At 37.0% G+C, this 12,522-nt stretch overlaps 1 protein-coding gene across 1 annotated transcript; it reads left to right on the top strand.

Annotated features, from left to right (window-relative positions):
- The first annotated feature begins 1,040 nt into the window (after window positions 1–1,040).
- Window positions 1,041–12,393, top strand: LOC128607876 (properdin). Its single transcript, XM_053625116.1, has 9 exons — window positions 1,041–1,219; window positions 1,340–1,484; window positions 3,408–3,574; window positions 4,201–4,371; window positions 8,642–8,836; window positions 8,961–9,134; window positions 9,983–10,174; window positions 11,375–11,507; window positions 11,860–12,393. The coding sequence occupies exons 1-9, from the start codon at window positions 1,159–1,161 to the stop codon at window positions 11,960–11,962; spliced, it is 1,341 nt and encodes a 446-aa protein (XP_053481091.1). The 5' UTR covers window positions 1,041–1,158; the 3' UTR covers window positions 11,963–12,393.
- The last annotated feature ends 129 nt before the right edge of the window (window positions 12,394–12,522 follow it).

Here is a 12,522-nt window from a genome sequence, read left to right as displayed (position 1 = left end):
TTATATATTTTGGGAAACAGAATCAAGTAAATATGTTAGAAATAAATAATGTGGGCAGGTAAAATAAAAATAAAAAACTAGTGGGAGTGATTGGTCAAATTTTCTGTGGGAACAGGTATGAGCGAGATTTAAAAAAAAAAAAATGTTCTGCTTACACATTGCCTGCTTGGAACCCTTTATGATAAGGAAACACCCAATTGTCAGGTTCTATGTAGAACCTATACAGGAAAAAATATCTGGAAAATAAAATATTTGGAAAGCTAATATTTGTGTGATGAATATAAAGATTTTAAATAGTGCAAACTAAATCAGGCATATGAGGCACACATAGCTGTTTATAGTTTCGTCCTACAAGTAAAAAAAAATTACTTAAACAAGATTAAAAGTTGTACATAAGCCAAAGCAAACATAAACCTTTTCAGCTGACACATTATTGATCAGTCTAAAGTTCTGAGTGCACAACATGGCTGGAACATTTTAAAGCATAAGTTTAATGGTCCGCAAATCTAATAGTCAAAATTACAATCACAATGCAAGGTTCCAAAATTCTGTATGGTCCAAGAAATAATTTTGGATAAACATTGCCATACACAAAGGTATATAAAATATGTCTAAATAAATATATAAATATCTAAATACAACAGTTAAGCTGTGGTCATCTGCTGGCACCACAATAGCAAGTGAGGTCACTGGCCGTATTTCTGATTTCTGTTACGGGAAGTGGGTAAAGAAATTACGATAAGGTAACTAACAGCTATATTGATTTCTTAAATCTACAAAATGAAATAATCAAACACAAGATCTGACAAACTTTTTAAGCAAGGGAAAAGCACTCATTGATATATTTTACACTACCGTACTCCTTCTAGTTATGTCAAATAATATACATTCTTAGCAAAAAAAAACAAAAAAACTGAGGAATTGCACCTTTCCAAATAAGGAGTATGATGGTTCCGCACATACTCAGTAGGTTACTGTTGTGAACTTTCTGATTGGTCACTGGGAAAGGAGTTTTTTTATACCAGCCTCAAGGCACTTACTAAAAAGAAAAAGCAGAGACTTAGCCAACAGCATAGGTTACTAGCTTATCTGAAACCTTTCTATTTTTACCATATACTTCAGGTTTTAAAATTTCGATCTCTACATAGGAAGCCAATAATGAGGACAGTAATGCATATTATAATACTCCTTGTGCATGTGCTTCATGTCCAGCAAACAGGTTTGTATATAATATAATATAATATGAAATAATATAATATATTTAACAATGGAATGTAATCTAAATTGCTGTTTGTGTGACACTGACAAATCTAAAACAGTGTTTTGTTTTGTTTTTCAGTCTCCAACCTGGTGCAGTGTTATGGCACTTTTCACCCAACAGATGGAACATGCAGTAACATTATGGGGAAAGTGCCACAAGATGACTGTTGTATGAACCCTGTATATGGCTTTCAGGATGAAGACGGTGTTTGCAAGTCTTGCAGGTAAGTTCCTCTAATTTTGGAGCTACTGCCATTGTCCTGTAGTCAGCAAGTGACTAACTGTTCCTACAAACCTTTCAAGAAAGGCATTCATTCTGTTATGATAACTAAACATTTTGATATGCCAGTAATACATTATAAAACACACAACAACATTTCATGTGGATCATTCATTAAAACATCAGGTTTTCTAAACATCTATTTAAAATCTGTGAGATCTCTTCATTGACCTGTAATTTTGTCTAAATTATAAAATCAGAGAAATCACATTAAATTTACAGCACTGTATTGTGGATCAAGGTTAGACAGTAGTGTGGGAGATTTGTTGAACAAAGTACAAAACAAACACAAAACAGAACATGAACATTTCACATTTACCAGTGTGAAATGAGGCTACACACAAATTATGGACTAGAGGTCTCAGAAATTTCTTAAACACAAGAAATGACTAGGGAAATGGACACAGACCAAATCATAACTATGATCAATTACATAAATGTCTAAGAAAACCATATAAAACATAGACATAAAGAAATACAATTACATTGTAAATACACTTGGAACTATGGTGACAGCATATTAGCAGTGCAATGACAAGTGACTAAATGAAAGAGTCCTTGATTAGCTGGAGATTGAGCTCCTGCTGAGCAACTTGTTGGAGTTCTTTAAACATATTTATATTTTCTGCACTCTAGGCTGTACAAGATTTTTAGCAGCTATAAAAACATACAACATTGGGAAAAAAGGAAGACATTAACATAATGTATAAACACAAATCATAAATACGTTACACTGGAGACATGAGGTTTAATAAGGTTGTCTTATCTGAGTGTCTTTCACCACTAATTCTCGTAAAGTGTGATGAACGAGGGAACCTGATATGAACCGGATATGCTGATATACCACAAAATGTGCCAGGTATTCAATCAAGTGCATTAGGTGGAGAATTAACCTTTAGTTTTGCCAAGGTGGCATTGATGCCAGCTTGCAGCACATTAACTGCTGCTGTGCTGTGTTCTGGGGTTGCACACTGGCCTTCAAATGCATCATTGGTGGGCTAACAGCACTCTCCTCCAAGGTAAAGCTCAAGTGTAGAGAATGAATGATAGTACATCAGGATCTGTCACTATATGTGAGGCAGATATACTAAGCTACACCATGCTCACTGCACTGTTTTATAGCCGCAAACAGCATATGCATTTGACCCATGCTAATTTCTCTGCTCTATGTTCCAATGCTGTAAGGCCAGTTTTTCTCTCATCTCCATGTAACTAAGCAGACTGTGCAGTGTGTACAGCTACAATAAGTGGCAAACAAAGCATTGTGTTGTCTGCAGCTAGTTCATAATTTGTAATTTTACCTTCTATGGGAGGCCATTCTTTAATGCCAGCTGTTGTGCTGTGACAGTGACTATAACATAGATGACAATACATCACAGATCAGCCAAAAAGGGGGCACGTATTTTAACACATGTATTTTAACGTTTTGGCCTTTAGTCGGCCTACATTCTAAATCCATATCAGCCCTTGAATCATTCTATATGGAAGTTTACATTTGACATTAGTAATACTGACAAAAAAAGAGAAAAGTTGTTTCCAAATCACATATATTATTATATAGTTTCCCTTTGCAATATATTCTCAGGGTTAATGAATTTTTTTTTTAAAAAAACAGAGGTTGGCAAGTCCCCAACATTACTCATATATTGTAACAGGTGGTACAATTCGTTGCTGGTAAATATAAATAACGTGACATCATGATTTACAGTATATGTACATTCAGGTTTCAAAATAGGAAGGTTTCCTATATTTATTAGCAGTCTGCAATTTATTGACTCCTACACAGACCAACAATCTAATTTAAGACATTAGCAAAAAAGAAAAAAACTTTGTAAGTACCCCTAAATAGTTTTTATTTAACTCACAGGCATGCTTCATGGACCACATGGTCCCCCTGGAGTTTATGCTCAGTGAGTTGTACTGAAGGAGTGAGACAGAGACGACGTGCCTGCTATGGCATTGGGGAGTGCCCTGACCCTCACCTTTTGGGAGAGATACAAACTGAACCTTGTGAAGACATCAGCTGCTGTCCAGGTATGAAAATGGACAGAAGGATACAGTAGAAAACTAGACTATATGGCCAAAAATTTGTGGACACCTAACCATAATATTCATATGTGTTTGTTGAACATCCCATTCCAGATTTAGTCTCCATTTCTGGTTATAATAACCTCCATTCTTCTGGGAAGGCTTTCCACCAGATTTTGGAGCGTGGCTGTGAGGATTTGCTCATTCAGCCACAAGAGCATTAGTGAGGTCAGGCACTGATGTAGGATGAGGAGGTCTGTTGCACAGTCAGTGTTCCAGTTCATCCAAAAGGTGTACAGTGAAGTTGAGGTCAGGCTCTGTACAGGTCACTCAAGTTCTTCCACTCCAACTTGGGCAAACCTTGTCTTTATAGACCTTGCATTGTGCACAGGGGCAGTATCATGCTGGAACAGGTTTGTGCCCCTTAATTCCAGTGAAGGTAAATTGTAATGCTACAGCATAAATAGACATCGTATACAATTGTGTGCTTTCAACTTTGTAGCAACAGTTTGGGGAACAGACATATGGGTGTGATGGTCAGGTGTCTACAATATTTTGACCATACAGTGTATAACTTTTTTCTTTTTAATAATTTAAGTGTGGCAGTTTTTAATACATGGATTTTATTTTAGAAAATGGAGCATGGTCTGAATGGAGTCCATGGCAGCCATGTTCAGTTACATGTGAAAAAGGACTAAAAAAGAGGAAGAGGACCTGCTCTAACCCACCTCCCAAATGTGGTGGTGTTTGCCACGGCAACAGCGAGGAAACCGAAAATTGTGACACGGGGATTGTCTGCCCAAGTATAATAACTTCTTTTTTTTTCTCAGTGATGAATGACAAGCATATTAATCATGTAAGGAATAAAACACAACAGGGTATGTTGTTATGGAAAAGTAATCAATGACAGGGTTGATTATTTTCTAATAACAGTATGTACTGAAGTGCTTTATTCCTCTTATACCACAGCAGTTTGTCAGTGATTGCAATTATTTATTTAATAACAAAAAACACATAACTCTCTCACATTTTTTATAGGTACATGTAATGTTGTGGAATATCTACAAAACAAGGTAGTTCCTGTCATCACTTACATCAGGGGTGTACAAAGTTTGGCCCCAGAGCCAAATGCTGCCTGTGGACAGCTTCTCTCATAGTGTGGATGATAGGTGGCCCATCTATGGAGTTAATTTTTTTTTTTTTTTGCCAAAATAAAATATAAAATTTTTAAATAAAAATAATAAAACACACAAGCAAAATATTAATGAGCAAAATGAAAAAAAATGCAAGTAATGAGAATCAAATCAAAATTAATTTTCCAAAAAGATTGCTTCTGAATCATCTCATTTAGCTTAATTTTTTTTCTATTTGCGTATTTTTCTGATATAATTTTGTTCTTTGTTTCTGCACATACACTTCTGACTTTTGGCCCCCTTCTTTATGAGGGGTGGGTCTTAGAAGAAGGCGTTCAACTTAAATCTCTATTGGTCAATTGATTTTGGAGTGGTAGGTGTTTGCCACGCCGACCTCATTAACATGGCGGACTCGAGTGATCAGCAGCAAGGAAACTGTATTGTAGTTGCATTACAAAGCTGACAAAATATAATATGAGTAGTTACTGAACGCATACGCAGGCGGTCGACGCATGCGCATTGCGACAACTTGCACTACCCCTTCTAGCCTACAACTGTCAGTACAGAGGAGTAAAGCAGGTCTTTTGCTGTGAAGGACGACAACGAAGAAGAATCACAAGAACACGAAGACTAATGATCGGGCAATCTCTCGACACGATTAGCACCTATATACAAATCCTTATACCCTTTAAGGCTAGAATTATACAAATGTGGGTACTTTCAAACCTGCACTCGTTCCCGTCTCTTCCGTTTTTTCTTCAACCACCTTGAGAATCAACGGTCCTGGGTCACTGTTGCCACCTTGTGGAACAACTAAATAGTGCAAAAGAATAAAATGCGCATGTGCGACCTGCACGTACAAAGTATTTATCCATTCCACTGCAAAAATAATAATAATAATAATTTTTAAAAAAAAAATAATAAAAAAAGGCCACATCTTACGAGCTCGCCCCTGTAGATGGCGCCATGAAGAGCACCATGTCGGAATTACCGTAATTACTAGATGAAACCCGGACGTCCTACTCGGAGCTGTTCACGTCCTCGGACTAAGAATTATACGACATTGGACAGTAGATGGTTATCCGGCTCTGTGGGGGGGATAGTTGTTCCACTTAGTTGTCCTTAGCCCAAATGTATTTTAATGGAATGAAATGCTGTGCAACTTTTCTCAAAATATTTTGTACTGTAAATAGGGGGGTTGGGACAGATTGGTATTTCCTCAACGTTGGAGCGGACACGACCCCCGCAAAGAATGCGTGGTTACGCCCATGATTGTGTGCCTTTCATTTATTTTCAGATTAATCTTGCATTATTACGACATTAATAATAGTCAATTATACAAATTATTACACAGAAATATTACGAGATAACTACTTAACTACATTTAACTGCTGAAACCGCCATTTTGAGTTTTTCCGAATGACGTTGCAGCGGTCAGGGGGTACAAGTTGGAGCTCCCAGAAAACTCTTAGTTTACAAGATGTAATTGCGAGTTCACTGAGTACATGAATACTTTTTAAAATTCGGAATCTCGTAATTACGGTAATTGCGACATGGCGTGAATGCAGCTTAATATCACATACAATTTACCTTTTTAAAATCAACTTTATTGAAAATATTTCAAGTTTTTACAGTTGCCAACAATATATCTACAAGAATTCATTTCATACATTTACATTACATTACATTTTTAAGGGATTTTTTCCTTCTTATTTTATCGTCAATTCTAAGCCTTTTAAAGTGATTTACAATTTGTTTAAAAACGTCAGCTGATATATAACATTGGTTGATTTTACATCTTGTTTTCCATATTTTACAGTTCCACATACAATTTCCTACACCATTGTCTCCTCACTCTGACATGAAACTGACAATTTCGTATGAAAATAAGTGTAATGTATTGTAGAAATACTCAGTATGAAGAACTTTAACTGCAGCGTTCTCAATAATACTCTTTCAAATAATTCCAACACCATTATATCATTATTTTTATAATACATTATACATTTTCATATGAAATTTACTCAAATATCTAATTCACAGGACCATTATTTAAATAGATTCTACAGTAAGTAGAATCTATATATGAAAGTATATTTAGTTTAATGAAGAATAGTCAGATTCTTGAGACATTTTCATAATGAGATAATGGTGTTGGAATTAGGCAGAAAGTGGAAACAAAAAAAAATCAGAATAAGTAGCTGGTGAATAAGAAAGCTATTTCAGCCTCATCACCTAGTTATATTTTTAAACTGCTTCTCAGCTGGATGGAATGAAGACACTTGTATGATCAAAAATATGTGATATGTGTGAATGCTTTTACAAACAATTCAGTAGTTACCCATATTATCTCGTCAACTTTTTAATCCAAGTACAATACTGTTTCCCTGCGTTTAACACTCAGCTCCGCTCGTTCCGCCATGTCAGAGGCAGCTCCAACTTTAATGGGATGGGCGTGGCTACCTTTCAGAGCACCTCTCACTCCAAAATCAGTTGTCCAATAGAGATTTTAGGTGAACACCTTCTTCTAAGTCTCATCCCCCCCCCCCCCATTAAAAATGTGTCAAACGTGAGAAGAAAAAGAAGGATCGCAGGAAAAAAAACTACATCAGAAAAAAGAGAGAAAGCCAAATGAGAGTGTGAATCATAATGAATCTTTTTGGGAAAATATCATTTTGATTTGATTCTCATATTTTCTACATTTTGATAATTAATATTTTGCTTGTGGATTTTATTATTTTATTTGAATCTTCTGGCACAAAATGAACTCCATACCCACCAGCCAACATGTTGCAATTTTTCCTGACAATGGCAGCAGACAGTGTTAACACAGTTAGATAAATTGCAAGAGCCTTTTTTTCCCATCTCTGATTACACCTGCAAATGAATTTACTGAATAATATTTAGTCATGGCTACAGAAAAAAAAAAGTTAACAGTGAGAAGGAGTGATTTCAAAAGAGCTGGAAACAAGAATTTAATTTTTTTTTTTTTTTTTTAAATTGAGAGCCATAGCAAATGCAGGTGCCTTGTATGTAAGGACTGCGGTAATTAAGGAATTTAATATTGTGATGCATTATGAAAGGATAAGCGGTATAGAAGATGGATGGATGGATGGATGGATACATTATGAAACAAATCATGAGCAATGCAAAAAAAAATCAGAAGATGAAAGGGCCGAGAAACTGAAGCAGCTAGAAGCTATCTGGGCAGAAGCAACTTTTTATCAGAGGAAACGGGCCACAGAATATTACTAGAACTAAAAAAAAATAGTGGTGATGCTTCCAACCACTAAGCATGGAAAACCTTTCGGGAATTCTTGGAAGTGTCCTTCCACTAAAATTAAATTCACTATATTGGAGCTCTAAAATAATATTTTGGTAACCTGCCATCAGGTATTTTGATGTGGTCTAATCTGGCCCCATTTGAATTGGACACCCCTGACTTACATTATAATGGCTATAAACTGCTGCTTCCCACCAGCCCCTCATTGTTTCTCTAAGTTACAAATACAAAACAACATGCAACTTGCCATGTTACTGATTTTTCCACTGTGGAAAAATTTAAAGAAACAGCATTTTCTTTGTTCCAAAGTTCTGACAAAAAACAACTTCAGGCTTTACTGTATCATTGTACTGTATGTACATTTTTATTTATTAAACAGCATGTTTTTTTCGTGTTTGTTTATTATTAATGGCTACAGAAATGATAATGCATTAGAATGAGTGATTTGATTTGCAGCTGGTACTCAAGCCGTACTGTTATAGAAAAACAATCAACACCTTCTGACTAGTCAGATTCAAAAATTCAGTCTGACTGGTCAGAAGGTGTTGATTGTTTTTAATTAACCACCATGGTACATCAGTAGCTCTGAGACATTAGACAGATTCTATGACCGTAACTTATCTTAAACTTATTTATGTTATTGTGTTTCATCCCTAGCTCATGGAGGCTGGTCTGCATGGGGTAACTGGGGTGCCTGTGCAGGGACATGTGAAGTAGAGGGGATTTCACCACCTCAACAGGAGAGATACAGAACATGTACAAACCCTCCGCCGTCTGTTGTACCACGTGGCAGTGATTGCCCAGGCTCAAGCACAGACAGTCAATACTGCAGAGGACTGCCTTTCTGTTCAGGTGACACATGTGTCAGGAGCTTATCCTATACACATATTATTTCAGCCCATGAAAGATACTACGCAAGTTACTTCAACAGAGAAATAACTGTGCTGTTGTTAACAGAGGAAATATGTCTCTACAGTAAATGGAAACTGGGGGGCTTGGTCAGAAGCCTCTGATTGCTCTGTGACGTGTGGAGTGGGACTACAGACACAGCATCGTAAATGTGACAATCCTGTACCCAAATATGGAGGCCAGGGCTGCCCAGGAGAAAAGACCAAAAAACTGCTCTGCACTATTCCAAAAAACTGCCCAGGTGAAACACATTTATCAGACCATTTGTTTTCCATTTACTGTAGCTTTATTGTATATAGCCGTGTTTCCACAAAAATTACCTGGAACAATTAGTCCCAGGAACTTTTTTCAAGGGATCATTTGGTTCCTCCAGACCTTTGTTGTTTTCATTTCCATTGCGGTCTAAAGTACTCTGAAGATTAAGCAAATTAGTCCGATGGTCAAACCACTCGTTGGTCTGCTGGTTGTAACTGCTCCTGTTATTTTTGTGATCCTTAATTTTCTTGTAGTCCTGTTTTAAATTCTTGAGCTTCTCTCTGCACGGTTTTCCTGTGTGAACAATGCCCAGCTTACTTAACTGTCTTGATATTTTTAAGTATACTTTTTCCGGTTTCCGGTTCCACTTGTATTTTGTTCTCTGTATAAATACTTAATAAGGCCTGAACCTCATCGTCGGTCCATCGGTCCAACAGACGGTGGTTGAAATAAAATGCTGCTTGCACTCAATCAATCAGCATGTTCAGCGCTCAAGTCCCACCCCCTAAAGTTCCTGAACTTTGAAAAAGTACCACCTCCCGAGTAAAGCCTTTCCGAAGGGGAAATATTTTACCCATAACTTAATTTAGACCCTGGGCCCTGTGGTGGAAACACACAGAGTACCTCAAAAAGTCCTTAGTTCCTGGGGAAAGTTCCTGCGATGGAAATGGGGCTTATGTTTTGTAATGTAGTATAAGTATATACTATAACTATAATAGTTTATTGTTGACTAAGAATATACTTTTAACATCATAGTCTTTAATAACATTAAAACATAGCAAACTCCCTGTAAGCTCCCTAACTTTGAATAAAAGTTACCATTTTTTCTTTCAGCGAATGGTGAATGGAGTGAGTGGTCTGCATGGTATGGCTGTATTTCACCAAACCAAAGGCAAATTACGTGCAAGAATAGAATGGGGAGGCGAAGGAGACTGAGAGACTGTTTAGGCAGGGAATATGGAGGAGCTTTCTGTGAGGGAGAGGGTGTAGAGTTTGAGCGCTGCTATGATATTGAAGGCTGTAAAGGTGAGTACCTAACCAACTAGCACAGTTACTGGTGGTGAGTAGTGTAGAAATTATGTCTAACATTTGTATTTTCTTTTTTGTAATAAGTTGGACACTGTCATATAATATATGTGTCAAGATTCACAGTACTCAATATTTGTTCTGCAAGATGATTCTAGTTCTAATACTAAGGCTAGTTGAAATCCGGGGGTCTTTATTTAAAGCCATTTTTTTATTAACCCCAAATATCACTCAATTTAGAAGAATATCAACCAGAATTTGAAGGTCAAAAATATGCTTTTAAAAGTATATATTTTTATGTTATTTTTATGTTATGTACATATTGTATTTCAGTGCATATATATATATATGTATATATATATATATATATATATATATATGTATATATATATATATATATATATATATATATGGGCGCATGGTGGCTTAGTGGTTAGCACGTTTACCTCACACCACCGGGGTTCAATTCCCACTGGGGCCATGTGTGTGCGGAGTTTGCATGTTCTCCCCGTGCTGCGGGGGTTTCCTCCGAGTACTCCGGTTTCCTCCCCCAGTCCAAAGACATGCATGGTAGGCTGATTGGCGTGTCTAAAGTGCCCGTAGTGTATGAATGGGTGTGTGAATGTGTATGTGGTTGTGCCCTGCGATGGAGTGGCACCCTGTCCAGGGTGTACCCCGCCTTGTGCCCGATGCTCCCTGGGATAGGCTCCAAGTTCCCCCACGACCCTGAAGAAGGAGTAAGCGGTAGAGGATGGATGGATATACGTATATATATATCTTTTTTTTTTTTACTGGGACGGACGGGGACGGTTGTTTATTGGTTAGCATGCCTGCTTCGCACCTCCAGGGTTGAGGACTTGAATACCGCCTCAGCTCTGTGTACGCGGATCCTGCATGCTCTCCCTGTGCATGTCACTCCAGCCCCAGTTCAAAGATATGTGCTGTAGGCTGAATGGCATTTCCAAATTGTCCAAAGTGTGTGAATGGGTGTGTGAGTGTGTGTGTGTGATTGTGCCCTGCGATGAGTTGGCACCCTATCACCCCGTCCAGAATGTTCCCGATCTTTCCCTGAGTCCTCTGGGATAGGCTTCAGGGTTCCTGTGACCCTGTGTAGGAAAAGTGGTAGAGAAAATTCATGGATGTTTTTTTTTTTTTTTTTTTTAACTATATTTACTTTCTCCCTGACTGTTTATTAACTAGCTGGGCCTGATCAACAAATACCAAGAGCCCTATGGTCAGAATGGTCCAAATGGGGTTACTGTAAACCTGACTGTGGAGTATCTTCAACACAGACAAGGAAACGGGTGTGTATACCCGACATCTCAAAGTATAGGTAAAGCAAAATTACTTGTTTTATGATGATGATGATGATAATTATTATTATTGTTGTCGTTGTTGTTGTTGTTATTATTATTATTATTATTATTATTATTATTATTTCACTGTTGCTTTGCCCATAAATATTTTTGTGACTGCTCAGGTTTCAAGCATTTTTCTATACTGACTTTTAATTTGTACTGTACACATGTGACCTCAAGAGGTTTCTGAATTTGGGCAACATGAAAACAAGCAAAATAATGCATTGTGTTTAAAATCTTTGTGTTTCTTTTGTATAAATAGATCATGCTTTTTTATTTGGTCTTATTATTTATGATTTTAAGCTAGCTTTCCCCTCCCTCACACAGTGAACCGAATATGGAGCTGTTCGCAGGAAACCCGGATATTAACTGCCCATCCTTGGCAGAGACAAAAGGGACCAGACCATGCCTAAATCTTCCACCATGTTAGATCAGGTTTATGGTCATCAGGTGCACTCAGAAATGGTAAATGAAGTGTTAATGGAAGCTTTATCTACAATGTTTCTAAGCTTTTCTTTCTGTGATGCCTGTTTGTGTAAGCTTTCTGCTATTCATTCTGCCAGTATGTACCAAAACACACCTAGCACACACTTAATGCACTGCACTGGAAGTGTAGTAATTGTATTCCCATTTGAAATACATTTGTAACATTTATGACTGTGTGTTTTCATTTCACTTTATGGTAGGACTGCAAGCAAAATCGTAGAATCTTATAAATAAACATTTCTTTTTAAAATAAAATTATACATAGGCCTATATTATATACTTACCTGACTTTATTTCTCTTTTTTGCTTGTATTTACTGTACATTTTCCTCTTTACTTGCATTATATTAATAAAACACACTATTATGTCTTGAAAGGCTGGAAAACCTTCTTTAGAAATTTGATTTCTAACAAGGTTTGGTCCTGTGATGGATCGTGATATACTCGATACTATATTTTGAATTGCGCTTTCCACGTTTCCGTAGTGTTGTGGTGATCAAGACCC

The sequence above is a fragment of the Ictalurus furcatus genome, chromosome 5, assembly GCF_023375685.1.
Source record: "Ictalurus furcatus strain D&B chromosome 5, Billie_1.0, whole genome shotgun sequence".
Lineage (NCBI taxonomy): Eukaryota > Metazoa > Chordata > Actinopteri > Siluriformes > Ictaluridae > Ictalurus > Ictalurus furcatus.
Note: the sequence above shows the minus strand (reverse complement) of the source record. Positions and strands in the feature narration are given on the sequence as shown.

Bases quoted from the DNA above. Each gene is read 5' to 3' on its own strand.
- LOC128607876 (XM_053625116.1), top strand. From the start codon at position 1,159: ATGAGGACAGTAATGCATATTATAATACTCCTTGTGCATGTGCTTCAT. The intron at 3,575-4,200 runs GTATGAAAATGG...ATTTTATTTTAG, and splicing joins AGACATCAGCTGCTGTCCAG to AAAATGGAGCATGGTCTGAA. The intron at 8,837-8,960 runs GTGACACATGTG...ATGTCTCTACAG, and splicing joins AGGACTGCCTTTCTGTTCAG to TAAATGGAAACTGGGGGGCT.